The following is a 23,452-nucleotide window of genomic DNA, read 5'->3' as shown; positions in this document are numbered from 1 at the left end:
TCTGTTTATGTTCTTTGACTTATGTGTGAAAAAATCCTACTGTTCTTAGGGCCTGACCTCTTCCCAAGTGCTCAGAATGAAGAGTTCACCCATTAGTTAACTTTTCTTTTTTTAAAAAATGGTGTGAGAAGTGTAGAGTTGAGATTTCTATAATGCTAGTAAACTGTTTTGCTTAATACATGCTTTTATCTTTCACCTCTTGAACCAGGTTCATCAGCACCAAGACAGGGGTGAGACCTTTCAATGCCAGCTATGCCCTTTTACCTCCTCCCGCCACTTCAGCCTGAAACTTCATATGCGTTGCCATCAACATTTCCTCAGGACAGAATCCAAAGTGAAGGAGGAAATACCAGAAACTGAGGTGAAGGGGTCACCACAGCTAAATAGTGACTCCTGCCCGGGACCACAGAGGGAAGGAGGTGGACCTGACCTTACGGGATCAGCATCGGTATCTAAAACACCTGATGTGGCTGGGCAATCTAGTGGAGGTATTCCACCTTTACTTGTGAAAGAAGAGCCCAAAGATGACAATGGCATCTCAGCTGCACCTTTTGCTCTTAGCACTGTCGATAGAGCCCCCAACAACACAAAGCTGAAAGACTCCTCTGACTTTGTGGCCAATACAGCATCGGCACTGTTCAGCCAAGACATCTCTGTCAAGATGGCATCAGATTTTCTTATGAAGCTGTCAGGTAATTGAGCAGCAGGCGGCAGCATCAGCTCCTCCTGTATGGGCTAAGAAACACTTTGCCTTGGGTTTACTAAGTCATGGAATTACAGGGAGAAAAACATTGCAACTTCTTAACTTAAAATTTCTTGTTTCTTTTGATAAGGAGAGGTGTGTGATGGAGGGAAGAGGGGAAACGGAGAAGAGAAGGATTTTGCTTTTTAATTGCTGGGATAGGGAGTAAGAACTTTTTATCCAGGCTTTCATGTTCATTGTTAATTACCTTAGCAAATCTCATTTGGTGTGTTTTTCAGGCATGCTTGAATACCTGTAGTTCTGGCTTGAAATCACTGAGTGTCACAAGGGCCCAGCATGTTAGAAAATTCAGCTCTTAAGTTCTCTGCCTTTATCCATCTGTTAAATAGGACCAAGAAAGTATTGGTCACCTTCCTTTCAGAGTAGTATTTGAGGTCTAACTAGTAAATATGTGTGAAGTATGAATGTTACTGCATTTCTTGATTATTAACACTTTAAAAAGGTAGTCCTAGAGATTCAGGAAGAGCAGCTTTTAAATTTTTTTACAATTTTAATTGAAACCCATATCTAATGCAAAGCATGTGTTCATTGTGTTTTCTTTCACTGTCAGATTATTGCTGTAAGAATGATGTTCATATGTGCGACTCTGAAGTGGAGAATATGTTTAGAGTGAATCTATTATATTTTATGTGCTCTTTTATTGATTTGACTGAACACTTCAGAATTGTGGACATGCTGGATGGATGTTCTATACTAAATTTTTTTAAATTGGCCTTTAATTTTTAAAGAGAAAGAAGTCAGGAAAAATGTCACTGAAGAAACTTCTGTTTCACAAGGAGATGGCAGTCCATATGGCAAGTTTTAGACTTTGGAGATAGAAGATACCCTTTTCAATAGAGAATAATTGGTCATCTTTTTCCTTTAAATGGAATGTAAGTTGCATTTTAGCAAATTTTATTCTCAGGTAAACTGAGGAATTAGCTCTGTCCTAATGCCATTGCCTTGGTGAAACCACAGCCATTTATTCTGGAAAAGCTTGCTGTCCTCATCTGCCCAGACCTTTATACCTCTGGGATTGCAATTCTGTGGGGAATGGAGTAGAATGGGTAAGCACAAGAAATCAAGCTTGAGGCTTTGTGGAGCCAACCAGGAAAATGGAAGAGAGCTGAGTACAAGCAGGAGGTGAAATGGGCTGGCACAAATGGTTTGCTGTGTGGTTGGAAGAAGCCACAGAAACCTCCCCCATTGAAAAAAAAACAAAACAAAAAATCTGTTGATATAATTTATTATTATGACCAACAAGAAATGAGTGAGGATGAGTCTGTTTTGATTTGCTTGTACATTTTTTTACTTGTACCTTTTTTAATTCAGTTTCAGATTTGGACCCTATAAAATCCATTTTTTATGTTGTCTGACAGCTGTCCCGTATATGTTGTCATTCTGATATCTTATCTTAAATTTGGGTTGCTGTGCACTGAGTGGCTCTACACATCAACTGTACTGACCTGTAGATGGTAGTGCTCCTGATGACTGCATGTAGCGAGAATGAGAGCAGAAAGCAGGAGAGGGAGGAAAGCCTGAAAGCTGAGAAAACATAGAACATTTTGATGTGTTGTTTTTCATGTAGCAGTTGATGGGGAGCTGTTTACAGTTTGGCAGACGGTCCTGTTTTCAACGTCTGATCTATTGGCATCAGAAAAAGGATACAAATGTACATTATTCATGCAAAAGGCCTATGCAGTTATTTTATGGTGACTTACTAAAGGTCTTGAAACCTGACTTGTATGCACTGTTACCTAGCAACATGTTATAAAGTCACTGGGGGAGTGAGATGTATCTGTAATTTTGTATGTGTGCATATTTGGATGAAAATGTACTGCCAGTCACCAAGTTTACTACACAAGAAGAGCAATGTTAAAAGGAAAGGAATTTCTTTTCTCCTGAGATTTATATTATGTTATATACATTTAGCTTATGCTTTTCTCCATACAGTGTGCATAAATTTAGAGCAGAAGTAGAAGTAATTCTCTTTTAGCAAGTTGGCTAAGTACTAGCTGCATTTTTTTGATTGCTTGCTGTGCTGAACCAGGTTCCTTTGAGTGATTTCTTTATTATGACACTCTCGTTAGGCCCATCAGAACTTCAATTATTGGCCCTACCTTTTCAATGATATAAATCTTTTGACATCTCAAATTGTATACGCCAATTGTAACAGCCAACACAGATTTGTCGAGACCAAATTATGTCAAAGCAATCTAATTTTCTTCTCTGACAGGCCTTGTGGCTAAGAAAGAAGTAGTAGATAGATACATAGACTTTTAGAATTTGGCATTTATTCTTATTGAATATTGATGGTTGAAATGAACATTTATTTTTGCTTGCCAATGTTTATTGTTCCTCTTCTTGGTTGGTGTCAGTTTGTATGCCTCCAGTTTCATGGGAGACCTCAGGGCCTCTTGGTTTCCATTTATGTGCAGTTTCAGCCTCCTCTTTTTCCAAGCATATGACTCGGAGGAGTGCTTGTCTCCCTTCAGACCCAAGAGTTAGAGTTTCCAGAAGTTTACCTGGTGCAACTAGGATGAAAGATGGTACAAAATTGGTGCTTATTAACTATTACAAATTTTAAAATTGAATCTTAATAAGCATGTATATAATCTTGACACTATTATTTCTGATTGTGCAGTGCAGTACCTTTCCAGTCTAGATGAAGTGGATATCAGATTATTGGAAAACAGTACGTTGAAAGTAGTTCACAGTTGAAAGAGAAGAGTCGCAGTCAAGAGAGATCTGTAAAAAATGCGCAACTGTTCAACAGTTTCACAAATACAAAACCAGGAACTGTTGTAGCTGGGCAAGAGTTCTGCGGGAAAGGAACAGGAGTTAACAACGTCATACTGGTGCTAAAACGGCAGTTGTTGTACTGGGATGTATACAGAGAAACAGCCTCAAAGAAGGGGGAAACAGTCCTGCTTTTCTCAGTCTTGCTGAAGTCCTAGGTTTTGGCACTGTAGTTTATGAAGAGTGCGGACAGTTGGAAGGACTTCAAAGGGAGCACCAGAAATGACTGGAAGTTTAGAAAACACGTCTAGTGAGGGTGGGTAAAAGGGGGTGAGGCTGTGAAGCCTATAGAGGAGACTAAGGAGAGTCACCAGTAAGCCTTTAATGCATTAAAAAGTTTGTCACGGCGAGAAGGAAATAATCTGTTGGTGATTCTTTGTAATTAGGACAAAAAAATAACAGGTTTATATTGCTTTAGGGTTTAAGTTGACATTAGGAAAATCTTTCCAAAAGTTGAGATAGTTAAACCTCCATGATAGTTTGGCTGGAGAGACTGTGGCATTTCTGCCACTGGAGAATTTTAAAAACGGGTTAGATAACTACCTCTCAGATATGGTTGATCGCATATTAGGCAGTAGGATGGACTAGATCTGTGTATCTCAGTCACTGAACCATAGGACATCAGAAGCAGTTGCCAGAAATTTCAGCTGAACAAAAACAAGCAGCAAGCTGTAGAGAAGCAAAGTGGGGAAAAAAAGGCACAAAAGTTCAAAGTTAGACCTGATTTCGAGTGGGCCAGACATGGATTGTGATGACACTGGTCAAAATGGCCTCTGAATTTCTTTTCAGAAAGGCTTAGGATAGCTTTAGGTTTCAAGAGGTTGAGAAATACTGGTGTGGGTGACCTTCTGAAATCCCTTCAGCCCTAATTCTGTGCCATTGCTTGCCAGAAAGATTTTTAGTTACATGTTTTATGAAATAAGGCATACCACAAATCACCAAATGTAAATCTAAAAATAAGAACAGATCTTGAAATTTTTTCCAGATTCCATTCCCTAGGTCCTAGTTTAAGGCAGGAGATGATTTTAAATTCACAAGAAATTTTAAAGGGTTCTCTGAAATTTTATTTAAATTTGGAAAGGGTTATTGTTTGTAAAGACAATTAGCAGATGACTCAACATATAAACAGAAGAATATTTAAGCATGGGCATGTTTTTACCTTCAAATCTTCCTTCTCTTATTTCGGTAGGACTGCTTGGAGGATTTAAGTTGCCTGAGTACTTTGCTGGATCAGTGCTTTGCCAGAATGTTTTCTTCCCCCAGTCCATTAATTCCACATCGAAACTTCGTAACTGCATTCATATCTTAATTTGCAGAGTATTTGCTTTTCCTATTTCAAAGGTTTCAGCAGCAGGCATTATACAACACATCTCTTTAAATATTGATGTCCTTCTACCCACTTCTAAGGCTTGATTTCTTTTGTAATAAAAAACAGCTTTCACAGTGATCCAAATTACAATGGCTAGTGTACTCTAGTGAAGTAACTACTGTGCCTATGTTACGTGCTGCAGTTACTTTTCATAACATTCATAAATAAATGAATCCTATCAAAATGAATGGGATTCTTGCACTATTGATCTCAAAGGAATTCTGTGTGGAAACAGTAATTGTAAGGCATACTTCATTTCTGGCCTCTCTCCGCCACCTCTCTGTGGTCACCAAGTGCATTACTCTAGAAAGCATGTCTCTTCATCTTGTGACAGTGTATATTATCAAGCGTGCTCTGCTTCTGCAGTTCTTTTTATGTTCCCCAAGTTACTTGCCTGGAAAAACTTTAAAATAGAGAGGAGGAAGGAGTCATGACATGCTGAGGGTTTGGGGCTGGCAATAAATTATGTTTTCTCCCAATTCAAGTCATATCTGTTGTCACTATTGTGTGAGGAGTCAAATCTTTATTTTGGAAAATAATGCCACAATGGGATCTTGGTGACTGTCCAAAGTACTTGGACTTTGCATTCATGTTTTATTAGCTGATTCCATTACTGGAATAATGAAATAGTAAATCATCAGACAGCTACATACAAAGTATTAGTAGATAAGCTAAGCAATCACTTAGATTATTTGTTCTGTTTGGCCTTGAAAATTACTGCATTCCTTAAAGGTAACACAAGTAATTTGAAATGTTTTAGCATTTGCCATTGACAGTACTGAACTGACTGGCTTGAACTCTCTTCAAACAGCTATTTTTAATAAAATAAAAGCAAGTCCAATTAAATTGTCATAATTGATGTATTTGTGTAGCAAGTTCCAAAGAAAAGACCATGCTGCCTATATTTAGGATTCATAGTTTATGCCAGAACATAAAATTTCAATTAGAATATGTAAGCGCACAGGACTGGCAATTCTTGAGCCATATCCCTTACTTAAAAATACTGTGAATTCCATAATGCTGCTGTCAGTACAAATACCTGTGATGTCATCAAGATCTCTCTTTGAAGTGTTTCTCCAGATTCACATTTTCATAATTTCCATACAGACCTTCAATTTAAAATAAACCTGAAAAAGGGCAATAGCACTGCTAGTTAAAACTTGGGCGAATAAAAGCTTATGCTAATCTTTGCCACTAATATATCACCACCCTTATAGTCTCTTTTCAGCAATTGCTAGTTTTACATCCATAATTTCCTGACATCCTTAAAATCATACCTATCATGTGTTACGTCTTGAAGGAGTATGTAGAATTCAGCAAGATAAAGCAGTGTAAACTCTGTCATTTAACATGCATGATAACAAACTGCTTTTTGTATGCTCAGCCCAATACAACTGAAAAGAAGACATGCATATGATTCTGGACCAGCTCTGTGCTTATGATTTAGTTTTAATATCTACACAAACTCTCAGAGTATAAGACTAGACTAGACTGATGGCTCTTTTGCTTCCCTGATCATACCATTACTCTGGGCAGAAGTCCTAGCTCATGAGCCTTTCTGTCACATCTATCCAAAATGGGAATTGAAGACATTGTTAGTTCAATCATTTCTGTTTGTTTTGGTTTTTGTTTTCTTAAACAAATATAAAGGTCAGTCTGGTGGTGTTTCTCTCCTCTGTTTCTGTTCCTTTGTAGAGAGAAGAAATTTCTATACTGCAAGCAATTCTTTCTTATTGGCAACAAATTTCCCTTTGCTCCTTTCACTCTCCTCACCCTCTTTTCTTTAGCTTCCCCAGAATTTTACCTGTTCTGCTATTATTTTGATTTTTACCTGGAAAGGAGAAGATGGTTGTGGCAGATATTACAGCCTTGTTTAGCAGGTGGGACTTTGGCTGTATAACAGACATCATGGGGTGTGGGGTGATGTGTGGTCCTACAGGTGCCTTAGCAATTTGCCTAATTTCTCCATTCCACCTGGACTGGAACATTGTGAAATTTTGAGGGGACAGTAGAAGGACTGGTCATTCTCCAATGCTGTGTCTCATTTTGCTTGACTACAGCTCCTTAAATGCAAAGCAGTTTTAGAGAAGATCAGGATAGTTAGCTGGCCTTTTCTTAACCTCTGCTTACACATTTTTAACATACTTATGCAAGATGGTTTGGAAGACCTCATGTTTTAAGTAGTCTCTGGATGCACAGAGGTGGCAAGTCTTGGCACCATCATGCTTCTCATGATTGTCTATTATGCCGTTCCACTGCTTTGATAAAAAGGAATGTTTTAATGCTGAGTGCCCTTGAGTCATAAGTAGCTTTTTCATAGATAGTTCCCATCCTCTTCCTTGGAGGCCTGTAAGTTAGTTTGTTTGGCTGAGGGCAGAATAGAGGGCTTTGAAAATCAGGTGTAATTGAGTTAGCTCTCCAGGAGGGCTAGGTACCATGAGGTGCCCTGGGACAGATTAATACTCCAGGGCAGAAGGCACTAAAAAGAGAGACCAGTTAGACTGTCCTGCCAGAAGAACAGTACTTCTCCTTTTGGGCCACTTAACAGTGTATACAGCTTCTGTGTTTAATAAGTTGAACGTAATTTATCAGCCCAGTTGGATTTTGGTCTAGAGATTCTCCAACAGGTTCCAGTTGCATAGATTTTTCTTGCAAAGCAATGAGCTCACCGGTGGTGGCTTCTGCAGTGTTTGTACCCCTTATGCAGTTCTTGAATGTCATCAAATATAAGCCATAGTCTCCACGCAGAATGCCAACACATACCTGCACATTTCAATTACTAGATCGAAAACAGTAGAAGACTCAGTTCATAACCTTTATTGACCACAGCTGCCTTCAGGACTATGATGTCCAGCGTCAGGGAAATGTGCCTTCCAAATACCGCAGAACTGATCTGTCAAAGATCCTTGGTTTCTTTTAACCAGCACAGGTCACAACTTGCCACCTGGAATAAAAGGCTCCCTGTGTCATTCAAGTGCTCTAGTTCCAGTAGGACCTGGATAAAACACTGTCCTTTCTTCCTCATGTAGAAGTCATGCCATGGTTCTCTTGCCATGGTGGCTCTGAGGAGAATTACAAAGGAAGATTTTCCTGCAAGATCTCAAGGAGACCAGTTCAATTTGCACTGGCTTTTGCAATAGGTCCACAGTTTCCCCCTTTCCCTTAGCCATGACTGGCCTGCTATCTCTCATCTTTGTAGCTGTAGTCAGGCATCACTTGTAAAATAATATGGTGGTGCAGCAGTGTACTGTGGCGTTTTCATCACAGTTCCTTTCAGCCCACACTCTGTAGACACTTTTTCTCGTGGCCTCTTTTGTGGCAGCATTTTTATTGTGGATTCTTTTTTCTTCCTCATGTTCCTTGCTCAGACAGATGGAACGGTGACCAACTCCTTGCTGATTGTGACTTGTAAGATTGAGCCTGGCTTGAAGTAATCAGCCCGTTTTTCACCTTTAAATTACAAACATTTTGAGCATTAGAAATCCTCGTAAGTGGACTGATGCAGTTAGCAGCTTCTATCGCAGTGTTTCAGATTAGTGGCAGATGCCCAAAGTTTTTCTTGCGGCATTTAGCAGTTTGAGGAAAGTGTTACAACTTTCATCATCTACTTTTGCCAAATGGATCAAATGATTCCAGTTGCCAGGAAGATAAAAATCAGCACTCTGGAATCTTCTTTGATCTGTTTTTTTTTTCTGGATATGGAATGGAACAAATGGAGAATTAGTAAACCTGCTTGAGAGACTGCTGCCTGTTGGTTGCATTTGCTGGGTGGGTTGGTTTTTTCCTTGCTGTGTATTTCAAAATTAAATTGCTGGGTTTTTTGAATTCAGTCTGCAGGCAACACATCCTTCAGTCTGTTCTCATTGCAGTTCAGAATGAATGTAAATTAAATACAAATTAAGTATATGTATGTGTATCTATTTTTGTATGTAGCTAGAAGATGTTATTCCTTCTGGGGAGTAATAGTTTTGTAGTTCAAATATACTTTAATAGACTTCAACATCATCTTTTTAATCCTTGTCTAGTTCTAATTTTTAAAAGATTCCTCAGTCATAGGGTTTTTTAAAAACTGGTCTCAGTCAACTTTTATTTCCCTTATTTGCAATGTTTTTTCTTACATCTGTTTATTGTTTTCCCTAATATGACTAGTGGATGCATCATAGTTGCTATTTCCCATATGTGAGCAATTTTGCCCATAATTGTGGATCCAAGATGGGACAGAGGCAAGAGTGATGGGAATTTTGCTGCTTTTGGGGTAGTTTGTTATTTGGTTTTGGGTGGGGTTTTTCCCCTGTAGTTTTAATGTATGGGTCTTATAGACTGGACAGCCTCCCCCTTTTTTTATTTGTCCTTCTATTTAGGCTTCATTTATGTTGAAACCGGCTTTAGTATATTTCAAGAAAGAGTAAAAGCCCCGTTAATTGAAGCAAAAGCCCCATTAGTTGAAGCAATTGGGTTGAAACTGACTGAATAGTTGTCTCATTTTGTTTGTTTTTGTTTTCTGGGGGAAGAAAAATGAGGTAAATAACTCCTCTATTTTTGTGATTTGTCTACAATTGAAACACTTGATTTTTTTGAAAGTGTGGTCAGTTCAAGGAATGTGCTGTCAGTTAATTAAAGAAAGAAACCCCTGCTTCTTTCCTAATTTATTGATTCTATCTTCTGTCCAAAGGAAAGCAGCTAAAGTAGGCAGAACCAGCAACATAGGTAAGAACAATAGTCTGGGTTTCTTTTCCCCTTCACGTAATACTGCCAAATGCACATCTTCAGGACTTCCTCTGGACTGTGGGACCCTGAACATGTTTTATATTTCTCATAGGTGATTTCTTGTAGACACACAGGGACAAACTGAGTATACAGATCTCATGAAGAGCTTGTTTAGATTATGGCTGATGTGCTGGTAGTTTTGTTGTCAATGTAGTTTTAGCATTGTTATCCGGGGTGGCGTCTCAGAAGTGTGAGGGAGCAGGGGCTTATAGCAGCATGTGCTCTCACAGTAGGAAAGCTCATGTGTAGGGTAGGGAGAGAAGGGGAAAGTGAGACATAGGAAGGGAGGGGAAGTTAATGGATGCCCCATTCAAGTCATTCTGAGTGTGTCACAATCATGAAACTATTTAAACTCTGATGTGACCTACCTTGAATTTTTGGTTCTCTGAGCTATTAGAACTTGGCTTCATCTCAGTAGAGTTTGCGAATACCCTGGGATAAAGAGCATAGAAGTACCACTGGATACTTGTCCTTGGATTGGGTCAGATTGGCTGCTGATTCTGGCTTGGTGATAAGAGGGTTTAATAAATGCTAATTTCTTCCAAAAGTGCCCCCTTTGATCCTCCATTCTTGTGGTACGGGAATCCATGAGGCATCTGCCACTGCATACTATAGTGCCTGACTCTGAAAAAAGTTCCTTGCTTAAGGCTGTGGTATTACATGAATTCTGTTACAGTGATTCTGTTTGTTTATGGATGTTTTTACATTGTTCTTAACCTGGCTTGTAATGGACCACAGTCTATGGTTGCAAACTTACACTGATCTATGTATGTGAGTTTAATATCACCTCTGTATTTTAAATGGTAAAAGTGTATGCTGTCCTGGTCTATAGTGCTTACTCTACTGCATTCATTTTCTGCCTTGGTTCATGGGCAGAAACATAACTGGCTTCACAAGTTAGTGATTGTTCTCAGTGGATCGACTTTACCTCTTCAGTCGGACTCATGTTTCCTTTATTTTCTGGGACAATTTCAATTAATACTTTCTTGAAATGAATAAATCGAAAAGATTTTTTTTTTTCTCCAGGTTCTCTGAAAGTTCAGGCAGAATGCTCTCTATCAGTTGCGCTCAGCTCCTGGTGGAGGTATTTTTCATCTCAGTAGCAGCTAGAGTGGCATATTTTAAAAGAGAAGGAATGCAGAAGGTAGTGTGACATAGAAGGTTTAGGTCTTTTTCAGTGACCACCACCCCAGGTCAAACCCCAGAACAGACTGAGTTAGAAAGATGTAGGCCTGGGTAAAGAAGATAGATGGATTATTTTTTTTGTAAGTACCGTGGTAAAGTTAAAATTGGTTTGAGAGCCTTAACCTGTATTTTGATGAATTAAAGCATGCTTTAATGTTTCATATTCTGCTTTTTTCTTCTTCTTTTTTTTTTTTTTTAAAGGAAAAAGCAATTCCTAATACTGGTTAAAGTGTTTATAAGTCATATTAAAAATTACACATATAAGGTAATTTAATTTCTGAAGTAGTGAATAGCACCAATGTGTATGTACATGCTGCTTATGTGTACACTGTATATTGCTTGCTTTAATCTTGTTCTTTGGTAATGGCTTGCCAACCAATAAGAAAGGAGAAAAATCAAACAACCCTGGAATATAAACTGAAAAGACATAAGTGTTGTGTTACAGGGTAATGTATTGGCTTTAAAAAAATAAAAAAAACAAACAACCCAAACACGGAGAAAATCACAAAACAATGGATTGTGTGAAAATGAAAAAAGCTCAAAGTAGCAAACAGAGGCGTCTATTTGCGATAAAGACGGCAATTGTACCCCATATTTTAGCGTTGAGGTCTCTGTGAGGTGGTGAGCACTTCACAGTGGGATGCAGGAATTCAGATTCTCTAGAAGTCTGATTTGGGGGCAACTGCTGAGAAGGAGATTATCTGGGGAAATAAGCCAGGAATTGAGGAGCTAGAGAGTAGGTATGGAGCAGGGAAGTAGAGAAGAAAGTAGACCAAGGGCTTAAGCAGGTGAATGTTGCCAGATTTTGGTAGGTTGATTTGACCTGTTAATACCCTGCCCCATCAGTTGGATATTACGATCCCTGTGATATGCCAGTTCCTTGGCTTTTCCTGTTCGTGTAATGGGTTTGTAAAACAAGCAGCTGTCTGCAGCAGGCAATACACGTTGGCTTCTAATGCCCTGCTGCAGCCTGTGAAAGGGGTGGTGGGGTACATCCTTCTAACGTGGTCCAAGTGAGATTTGACAGAGCTTATCTGCAAGAGTCGTGAGGGTAGGCAGGGGATTGTCATGTGGAAGGAGAAAAATATGTAGGAGAGGTAGTAAGGTAAGTGGTGAGAGAGCTTAGAAAGATAACAAAATGGGGACGATGCTCTATCTTTCATATATCTGGAGACAGAAGTTTAGAGAGGTGAGAAAGATGTAAATTCATCAAAGTTTGGGGCACTGAACAAGTCATCTGCTGTGTGTTACTGGGAATTTCAAGTGAAATTTTGAACAAGAAAAAGCCACTAAGACAGGGAAGGAAGTCTCTCTTAATGGTCAAACATAAAGAATTATAAGAAGAGCTGCTGAAAAATAGTGCAACTTCTTTAGCCTCCTGTTTGTCGTGCAGTCTGCCTGTGAATTTATATTGCTTGGGTTTGGAAGTATTGTTTAAGAGGCGTTCTTTGTTTTTATCCCTTCAACCAAAAGCAGTGCAAAGGATCTACCACTGTCAAGGGGTATCAGAAAGACTGTTCAAGAATAACATTGTTCAGTGTGCAGATCTTAAGCAGCCTCGAGGTCTCTGTACCCTTCTCTGAGGCTGTGCAGCTGCCTACATGGAGTGTTTGAAAGGATTATTTTAAATTTGCTCTCTTTCTTTATGGATGTAGAACCTGGAACAGTGCTCTAATAGCATCTTCTAGTGCAGAGCTGTCTTCTGAAAATCCCTGTCTTTCTTAACAAATACCAATGTTTAGGACCTAAGAATTTGCTGTTCTTTCCCCTTTTACTCCCCTCTTAGGTTTCCTGTTTTTCTGCTCTTCATCTCTTGCCTCTTTTCTATGCTCTAAGAACTCAATACGTAGTACCCGTGTGCTTTGGCAAATTTGCCCTCCTGTGAAATTGTTTTAAACTTCCATCAAGCCTATAGAAGACCTACAAACCAATGACCGGGGGAATGCTTTTAGAAGGACTAGGGGCAAAAAAGTAAGAGGAGAAGGATGGTTTCTTGAGCTCTGGTACATGCAGGTTTTGTGTTTCAATACTGTCCCTTTGTACAAAAGATGCAGAAATTTGTTTACCTCTTGAAGCATCTGTGAATACTGTTTGGCATACTTGCTTCCCGTATGTACTGTAGCATTTCTTAGGTTATGGTTTCTTCCTATTACTAGCTGCTCTATGATTATATATTACATACCTCATTAAGTCTCACTTCTTTCCTTCTCTTGACAGCTGCAAATCAAAAAGAGCCCTTGACTCCTAAATTTAAAGTGAAAGAGGAGCCTAAGGATGAAGAAGCTGCAAGTTCAGCCTTGTCTCAGTCCAGCTATGTGTTCAGCCAGGAGTCCGAAGCCTCAGCTCCAAATGTCCCTGAGGAGAAACTCAAGCCACAGGAAGCGCAGGCAAATGTGGTGAGGCAGGACATGTCGGTCAAGGCAGCATCTGAGCTCCTCATGAAGCTCTCAGGTAGATGTTTAATTTAATAATATTCAACTTCTTAATTATTTTTTGTGTGTATGCTAGCAGGGTTACCTTGCAGAAGGAATGTTTAGCTTTAGTAGCAAGTGAAGGAACAATTGAAAACGTCTGTCTACACAGGTTTATATACGTAAGACATTGCAGTTTTGTCTGTCACCGTAGTATCTAATTATCTGTGCTCTGGTTTTCAACTTAATGACTATAGGATAAGTCAAAAGAAAAGATGCCTTAAAGCTTTTAGAAGCTGTCAGTTTTAAAATATACCAAAACATATTAATACCAATTTATTTACGTGTCACTTCATTAACATCATAAAAATGTGTTTCTATACTGAACTATACGTGATATAGCTTTATAAATGATGATTTTTGAAGCCTTTAATTTTTTCTGACAATATCTTGTACTCAAAATTATATGATAACACTGTTAAAAAATAAACTGAGCCAGCTTTATCCTGGTAGGGAGACCACTTGAACTTGCCTGCATTGCTTTAGTGATAACATCCTTCTGCCAGACAAGTAGACAGTATGCATGTGTATACACATATTTACTGTTGCAGCTGGATGGAGTAAAATAAAAATGTGTGTTCTGCTAATTATGGTTTGTCTAACTGTCAGAATTAAGGAAAGTAAAAGGGTTGAATTCTCCCTGCTGGGAACAGGCTGAGTGATGAAAAGGCTTTGAACTTCTAATAGGCTTTAAATTTGAGGACCAAGATGTGAAAGTCAGTCTGAGAGGGCTGAGTTTCATACTTTTCCACTTAAACTGGATTTTAAGTCTCCAAAACTGGACAAGACTTAGTTTTTTAAGTATGCTGAAATCGCGGAAGAGCTTCCAGTGGAAATGCTTAGAAGTTTAGTAACTTCTGAGATCCCTTCCAAACCTATCTGAAATTACTTGGCTTGATTAGATACTGTCAACACTGAACTTGAGGTCAAATTTATATATGAAAGACTATAACTGACTAGGATCTCCCCCATAAATTCTAACACGTAATTAATTCGGTCGTGTTCATACCTGCACACTTTAATTTGCTGAAGAATTTGAATCCTTGATTTGCCAGACTTCTGTGTTAATGGTGCAAAAAGTGCCTCCCAGGTACAAAAGTTGATCAGAGAAGAGATTTCCCAAGTTTTCACAGACTCCCAAATACTAAACATTTGGTTATTGATGTAGTGCACTGTTGCTGCTGGTAACTGGTTTGAGTATGGTGTTCTGGTAACAGAACTTTACAGCCTAATGAATGTTAACCTGTGACTTTCTTTTTCTTGGTGCATATAAATTTATGTAACTATTTTCGTAAAGAAAGAGCTCCATAACTTAATGATTTCTCAAGTACTTCAGAGACACTAGGGTTCTTGATTGTGAATCTTGAATTCAGCACTAGCAGGCTTTGTTTAAATAGTTTTATTACAGGCTAAAGTATTAGAATATTTGTGCCTTAAATATCTGTTTATATGAGTGAAATCTGGCATGTATAAAATCTTGGTCAAATCTACAGTCCCTTCTGTTGGGAACTCCCAGTCTTTAAAGGCTGTAGTAAGAAGTGCACTAGTTTAACATTGCTCTTATGATCTCTTAGTGATTGAGCAGGTTTTGCTGATAGTGGTCTTTTTGGTTAATCTGTAGATTAGAAGGTAAAGAATTACTCTAGGATATACTCAGTTGGTATTGCTGCAGTTGGTATTCCTCAGTCAGCCAGTGGGTGGGGTTATACCAAGGTTATCGCATACGCTTTTCAACTTGCACTTTTCTGAATTACCATCTAAGGCAGAAACTATAAAGGAGGAAAACACTAAGGTACAGTTTAATGTAGAACAAATATAAGAGGAATATCTAAGATCAATAGCCTCTTCAGTGTTTTTTTAATGTTTACTTTATCTGGTAGAATACTCTGAGATCACTGTTGACTTCCCAGCTTATCTTAAGCAGTTCTGCACTCTTTTTTTTTGATGATTTAGAACTTAAACAATTAAGCCACTTCTTCAGAATAAAGTGAAAACAAGAACAAACTTCCTCCATTTTCCAGGTACTAGAAGGAGAAAAAAGAAAAAAAAGGAAAGGAACGAGTATGTCTGCATGTTCTATTGTCTGTGGGAAATCTTCAGTCAAGTGCCCTTATTAGATTTGATATATTATATAATTGGGTTTAAGTCAGGTCCTTCTGGGTTCTGTATATTCTTGGTAAAGACTGAATGGATTACATTCTTGCTTTTTTATTTTCACTTTCTTCTATGTAACACTAATTACCAAAACCTTCACTGCGTAGAAGTTCAGCAGGGGCTTTCCAACATAATAGTATTTTGTTTTCTGCATTCCTGACATACATGCTTCTGTTAGCCCCTGAGCGATAATATTGCCGATTGTTGCAGCCTCATGGGAACCTCTTGGCGTTTAGGCACAGACCTTGCTGTCTCCTTTTGTGCGAAGCATACACTGGTTTATATTTTTCACTGGGAAATCTGTATTCCCAAACAGAGATGTTGTGTTGCTAGCTCATAGCTGAGCTCGTACAGTGTAGTGGAAGGCCTTTCTACCTCTGGAGCCTAGTTTGGGCTGGTGCATACTATAAGAAAGACTTAGTGCAAATCACCAGCCCCTATAATGGAGGGACTTGTCAGCCACTCAGAAACTACTCTAAAGCTAGGAAAAGTTAGAAGAATAAACATATTTTACTGTAGCAGAACATTAACAGAACATTTTCTAGCTGTCGTTGTAGAGGTAGGTTTACAGAAATGAGAAAAATCACATGCAGCTATTTCAGTTATACTTCACAAGCTGCTCTCTTCTCTTGTTAAGCTAAAAAGCTGTCAGGACACTTGCGTGCTTCTAGCAGCCCACAAACAGTGTTTAAGATCAGGCCCTTGCCCTGCATATTACTTTGGTGGAGTTAGACCTTATCTGGAGATGCTATGCCCTTTTATACCAGTTTTTTCTCCCGTGTTCCACTTGGATTCAGATCTTCTACCTTACAGTTCACAAACTTGATACCTATTCACTTGATACCTAGTCGCACTTCTTCCAAAGGGTTATTCAAGCTGAGAAGGCTAATGTCTCTTGGGCATGTTTAGGCAGAACCCATTTCCATCCAGATAGTCAACACAAAACTTTCTAACAATGGATCTGCTATTTAAAAATAAATGAAATGCCCATTTGGAAGAAATGGTCTTTGGGGGTTAACAGCCAACGTTTAAGCCCCAATGCAGACTGTCAACTTGCATTTTACGGAAGAACATAAAATGACTACCATGATTTATACGAATGTACAAAAGTGAGCTGTGAATTCTGTCCATTACTAAGTCTTGACTGAGACTAAATCCAATGGTAAGCAAACAGATTTGAGGAGATAGTGGAGTAGGACAAATCGCTCTCATCTCTGTTTGGAAGGGTGCCATCCCTGCAAGATTTTAAATTCCTATTAAATATTGCACAAAATCACTTATTAAGAAATGGAAGTGATGTATTTCAAATACACCTGAGCCAGTTTTCTACATTCTCACTAGTTCTCTTTCATGGAAAAGCTAATTTATTTCTCAAAATGTTTAATTAAGTGGTGTACCCAGTGATCCCTGGGCAGTTTTATACACTCAGTCTTGTAAATTGAAAGGTGGGTTTCAGAGGAGACTGATATTTAAAATAAATGTTTGCATTTACATGCTAATGTTTGAGTCTAAAAACTAATCTTCTGTTGAAATAGTCATGCTGCTAATATGTTTTGGGCATGTATTACCTTTCAGAAGCATACAGTGTTCTGCCTTCTTGTCCAAAAATGAATGCATAGCTGGAGGTGTAAAAAATCTATTCCAGGTACTAGCATTTTATAAGTAATATTTTACCCTGGTGCCTTGAACTATGACATTAGTATGTCCCCATCTTTCCTAGAAATGCTGTCTGAATCACATTTGCCTTTATTTCAGCTAGATCTTATTTGTGAAATGTAGTCATTTTGCATTTCAGTAGTAACTGAGGTTGTTTTCCTCTTTTTTTTTCATTGGATCAATTCCCCATGTATTGCACATATCCTTGTTATCACTAGCAAATGCATGACCTTTGTGCTATCCAGTTCCTTTGGATTTTTTGTTCTTCAGTCCTTGGGTCACACAGTGCTTCTTGTAATACACCAATTCCCCAGTATCAACAGTGTGTCATGATTTTGGGTTATCAGCAGGTGCAGTTAGTGCATATTTACTTTTTGTGCCAAGGTCATGAAGTAAAATGTTGCATGTACTTGATTCCAAAAGCATTCCTGATCAACTCTGTTTATTATCACCTAATTATATGAGAATTCCTCTTTCAGCAGAACTGGTCATTGCAGGGGTTTGGTGGTTGGTGGGTTTTTTTCCTTCTTTGATTAAGACTTTATCCACTTGAAAATGTTTATGCTGATTTCATATGGCATGCCTTGTAGTTAATTTTTTTGACACTGTATCTTACGTTTAACTGAAACTACATGGATTAGAAATTCTATTTAAAAAGAGGAAGAAAAAGAAAAACGAATGATAATACAATTCTAGCATAAGATGGAGGCCAGAATACCTGAATGCTACTCCCATTCAAAAAATGGCACGTTGTGTGTTAGGGTACAGTGAGGTGAAGGACTATCTGAGAAGGCTTTAAATTAGCTCATATTAAAAGCAGTCCAGTCACAACAGCACAGACTTCCAGAGGAACTAAGTAACAATATCAGTTTAAAAAGTTTGCTAACTAGGAGTGCTACCTATGTGTGTGTGGCTGGACAGCTGATGTCAGATTTACCTCATTTTAAGGCTTGGGTGACGTTATGCTTGGCTGTCATCAGCAATGTGAATTGACAACAAAAATGAGTCCATGGCTAGTAAGCTATTATTCTTAGCAGTCACAAAATCTTTCCAGGTTTAGCGGGTTGTGTTGGCAGTCTTCTGGTTTATTGTTACTATGGTGAAGAAAAAGTACATTACTACATTCTTTGGGTGAGACAGGGGACAGAGAAACTAACCTTCCTGTATATATCTTTTTCATAACTTTGTGGGCTGTTCTGGGAAGTGCTTGTATGGAGCTAGGCTGCTGTCTATGGAGGTAGCTGTTGTCAGGACCTCATAAGAGTCTCCATACCTATATTGCAGGGGAGCTGTCAGGAGTGCTTTCATCCGTGCTTAGAGAGCCTTGATAATGGGCAGAGGAGTGAAAATACAGGCAAGTCTTTTGTTCCTTGGTCTCTAAACAGCTCATTAGAAAGCTCTGGGCAGCAGCAGGTGCTTCTGTAGAAGCCCAGAAAAGTAAGTGGGGAAGTGTATGACCCAAAATAAGACCTTCTCTTGACGGGAGCTAGAGACATGGCAAGCCATGGCAAGTCACATCATCAGATTAAATCCCACTGCTAGCCAAGTGGGTTTTTTGTTTGTTTTTTTTAACCAACAGAAATGTGAAATTGATTGTGAATGGTTAGAGTGAAGCTGTGTTTTAATTACGGTATAGAAAAAGATACAAGTTTCTAGATAGCTAGATTTATTATTGCAATGTGTCACGTTCCAGATTTTTTTTCAAGATTTTGAGACTCTCCTGCCAATGCTGTACTACATGAAGTTAGTATCAGGCCATGGTACGTTCATTCAGCTTAATAAACTTTTCTGTGACATCTGCATAATCACATAATCCCAGAAGAACTCAGCTACTAATGGATTCTTACCTGTTGATGGGTTTTGCCATGTTTCATGATAACATTAATGTCTAAACCCCAAAGCAGGAAAAATGTGAAAAAAATAGTGCCCATTCACAGGAGAAGTATAGGGTGGGAAGTATGGAAGTCTGCAAAGTCTATGGGGTTTTTTTCCCCCCTATAGATCTTAAAAAAAGAAGAAAAAAAAAAAAACCAACCCACAAAACAACAAAAATCACAGAAAAACAAGTACCTTATAACAGAGACTGGCTTTTAGTTCAGTAGATGCTATACTATACCTTTAAGTTATTGCAGTTAATTTTCTTCCTTTTTTCCATGTCAGGGTAATCTTGTCATTTAATGAAAACTATGATAATTTAAAAGATAATTTGAAATAACAAGAAATCATAATGTCTGTAGTTCAAATATGCTTCTGTTGGTGTTCTGGATTTATTTTATTTTACTTTTACTTTTTAGGAATTGTCACTAAAGAGTTTAAACACACACACACACTCCCGATCCTCCACTTTACTGCTATTCCTTGATGATGTTCAGCCAGGTGGGAGTGGCCACAAAGCTATGGGAAGTGGGCATGTCAATTTTTGTCAAAGTGTCAGGGGATTGTGGTTGCACAGTATTTGAAGAAGGGCCTCTTGCAGTCCCCCTTGCCTTTGGAGAGTCAGCTTGTAAAGATAGAAGAACTGGAGCCAGGCTCTCTGCAAAGGTACAGCTTGCTGGAGAAATGCAGACTAGAATTTTCTTGAACTGGGAGACTTGCATAGACTGGAATATGTTGTAAAATAACAATTCATTGCACGTGTATACTTCTTATCAAATTCTTCTTGATCTATGTTTTGAGGGGTTGGCTGTGTTCTGCAAGTTGGGTCTTTCAGGTAGGCACCATAATCCTATCATTTAAAGGGAAGGAGCAGCAGGTGCGTATCACAACTCAAATCAGTCTATTGCTTTAATTTGCCCTTTTTTTTTTTTTTTTTTTTTTTTTTTTTTGGTTGGCTTGCACTTTTGTGAAACTAAGACTTTAGTTGCAAAATTCTGTAACATGGAAGTTCAGAGGTTCTACTTTAACAAATATGAGCCATTTTATGATTATTTTTTTTAATGCAGGATCCTGTTACATTGATTCAAGGTCCATTGACATTGTCTTATATAAAAAAACAGTTTGAAAAAAATACTAGAAAAATAAAGCATCAAGTACAGCGCCCTAGGGAATGTCAGATGTTACTTGTTGTGTCTCTGTAGCAGAACCTTCAGGGCTCGCCAACTGTTCCCTACCTCCAAGGTTTTATTTAAGCTGTTTTAGGGCATGTTTATTTCTAGCAAATCAGAACAATTAGCGTAACAAAGTGCCTGATTCTCCATACTGAAAGCTTTTGAAGTCAGTACAAGTTGACCCGCTAGTTACCCCTGTCTGCTTGATTGTGAAAACTAGTACATGAGTCCAATTTATGAGACATATGGGAAAGGCTTTCTTTTCTAAGTTGATTCATAAAGTTGATTTGTAAAGCTGATAGGCATTTCAGCAAATATGAGCAACTTGGAATTTTAGTTGCAGGATGAAGTTTTAAATAAAATTGTGGGAAGAAGCATGAATGATTTAACAAGGATTCATTTGATTTCAGCAATGGAAAGTCATTGGACAGCTATTGTTTCAGCAAGAGCAATATTTACTACATGACTTGGGTTTTTTATTAAATCTGTGCACCTGATTTTTACTTTCATCTCGAATAAAACGAAAAGCAGACTGTGCTGCATTAGAAGAAGCATGTTCAAGAAGTGTGTTTCCTCTAGAGCAAGTGAGTGCTGCATAGAAATGTAGAATAGTTTGGGTTGGAAGGCACCTTTAAAGGTCATCTAGTCCAACCTCCCTGCAATGAGCAGGGACATTTGATCAGGTTGCTCAGAGCCCCATCCAGTCTGACCTTGAATGTTTTCAGGGATGGGGCATTTACCACCATTATGGGCAAGCTGTTCCAGTGTTTCAGCACTCTCATTGTGAAAAATTTCTTCCTTATATCTAGTCTAAATCTACCCTTTTTTAGTTTAAAACTGTTACCCCTTGTCCTAGCGCAACAGGCCCTGCTAAAACCTTTGTCCCCATTTTTCATATAAGCCCCCTTTAAGTACTGAAAGGCTGCAATAAAGTCTCCCTGGAGCCTTCTCTTCTCCAGGCTGAACAACCCCAACTCTCTCAGCCTGTTTTCGTAGGAGAGGTGTTCCATCCCTCTGATCGTTTTTGTGGCCATCCTCTGGACCCAGTCCAACAGGTCCATGTCTTCCCTGTGCTGAGGGGTCCAGAGCTGGACACAGTAGTCCAGGTGGGGGCTCACCAGAGCAGAGCAGAGGGGCAGAATCACCTCCTTCAACCTTCTGGCCACGCTTCTTTTGATGCAGCCCAGGATATGGTTGGCTTTCTGGGCTGTGAGCCCACACTGCTGGCTCATGTCCAGCTTTTCATCCACCAGTACCCCCAAGTCTTTCTCCACAGGGCTGCTCTCAATCCCTTCATTCCCCAGCCTGTATTGATACTGCAGGTTGCCCTGTCCCCAGTGCAGGACTTTGCACTTAGCCTTGTTGAACCTCATGAGGTTCTCGTGGGCCCACTTCTTTAGCTTGTCCAGGTCCCTTTGGATGGCATCTTGTCCCTCAGGTGTGTCAACCACACCACTCAGCTTAATGTTGTCTGCAAATTTGCTGAGGGTGCACTCGATCCCACTGTCTAGGTCCCTGATGAATATACTAAACAGTACTGGTCCCAGTATGGACCCCTGAGGGGCACCACTTGTCACTGATCTCAATCTGGACATTGAGCTGTTGACTGGTATCCTCTGGATGCAACCACCCAATCAATTCCTCATCCACCGAACAGTCCACCCATCAAATCCATATCTCTCCAATTTAGGGAGAAGGATGTTGTGGGGGACTGTGTCAAAGGCCTTACAGAATTCCAGACAGATGACACCCGTAGCTCTTCCCTTGTCCACTGATGTAATCACTCCATCATAGAAGGCCACTGGGTTGGTCAGGCAGGACTTGCCCTTGGTGAAGCCATGCTGGCTGTCTCAAATCACCTCCCTGTCCTCCATGTGCCTTAGCATAGCTTTTAGGAGGATCTGTTCCATGATCTCCCCAGGCACAGAGGTGAGGCTGACGGGTTGGTAGTTCCCAGGTCCTCCCTTCTATGCTTTTTAAAAATGGGTGCAGTGTTTCCTTTTTTCCAATCACCAAGGACTTCACCTGACTGCCGTGACTTTTCAGATATCATGGAGAGTGGCTTGGCAACTACATCAGCCAGTTCTCTCAGGACTCTGGGATGCATCTCATCAGGCCCCATAGACATGTATGTTCAGGTTCCTCAGGTGGTCATGAACCTGATTTTCTCTTACAGTGGGAGGCCTTGCTTCCCCCAGTCCCCATCTTGTGGTCCATCCACTCAAGAGGTGTGGGAAGAGAGGTTGCCAGTGAAGACTGAGGCAAAAGATTTGTTGAGTACCTCAGCCTTCTTCTTGTCCGTTGTTACCAGTTTGCCAGTCTTGTTCATCAGGGGGGTGTGCTTTCTTTGACCTTCCTTTGCTGGCTGCTATACCTGTAGAAGCCCTTATTATTATTCTTTGCATGCCTTGCCAAGTTCAGCTCCAGCTGCGCCTTGGCCTTCCTGACCCCATCCCTACACAGCTGGGCAGTGTCCCTGTACTCTTCCCAGGATACCTGTCCCTGCTTCCACTGCCTGTGCATTTCCTTTTTGCCTTTTAGTTTGACCAGCAGGTCTCCACTCAGCCATGCTGGTCTCTTGCCTTCCCTTCCTGGTTTCTTATACCTGGGGATTGAGAGCTCTTGCGCTCTATGGAAAGTGTCCTTAAAGATCTGTCAGCTCTGTTCTGCTTCCTTGTCCCTGAGGGCAGTTTCCCCACAGGGTCCTATTGACTGACTCCCTGAAGAGCTAGAAGTTTGCTTTCCTAAAATTCAGGGTCCTGACTTTAGTCTTCACCTGACCCAAATCCCTCAGGATTGCAAAGTCCATGAGAGCATGCTCACTGCAGCCCAGGCTGCCTCCAATCTTGATGTCACCAATTAGCTCACTTGTGTTGGTGACCAGTAGGTCCACTATTGCATCCCCTCTGGTAGGGCTGTCTGTTACCTGGCTTAAGAAGTTATCCTCAGTGCATTCCAGGAGTCTCCTGAATTGTCTACAGCTTGCCATGCTACTTTTCCAGCAGATATCGGTGTGTTTGAAGTGCCCCAGCAGGACGAGAGCCTGCGAGCACGATGCCTCCTGTAGCTGGAGTAAGGCGGCTTTGTCAACAGGCTCCCTTTGATCAGACAGCCTGTAGACAACACTAACCACAGGGTTCCCTTTGTTGCCATAACATAACATATGTCTTATCCATAAGCTTTCAACCTGCTCGCAGCTATTCTTCGGAGACAGCTCTTCATGCTACCCATTTCTTGATGTAGAGAGCAACCCCTCCTTCCT

The 23,452-nt window shown here is 39.8% G+C and overlaps 1 protein-coding gene across 3 annotated transcripts in view; it reads left to right on the top strand.

Moving 5' to 3' along the window:
• ZNF827 (zinc finger protein 827) overlaps window positions 1–23,452 on the top strand; it is a 112,707-nt gene that overhangs the window by 45,422 nt on the left and 43,833 nt on the right. For all 3 annotated transcript variants that reach the window (XR_007507784.1, XM_049815044.1, XM_049815045.1), the window contains exons 4-5: window positions 209–692; window positions 13,080–13,313. Coding sequence is in view for 2 of the 3 variants with exons in the window: in XM_049815044.1 (XP_049671001.1) it covers window positions 209–692; window positions 13,080–13,313 (718 nt within the window). In the remaining variant the exon portion in view is untranslated. The remainder of the gene's footprint in view (window positions 1–208; window positions 693–13,079; window positions 13,314–23,452) is intronic.

The sequence above is a fragment of the Accipiter gentilis genome, chromosome 12 (assembly GCF_929443795.1).
Source record: "Accipiter gentilis chromosome 12, bAccGen1.1, whole genome shotgun sequence".
NCBI classification, from domain to species: domain Eukaryota; kingdom Metazoa; phylum Chordata; class Aves; order Accipitriformes; family Accipitridae; genus Astur; species Astur gentilis.
This window is presented reverse-complemented; position numbering and strand designations above follow the sequence as displayed.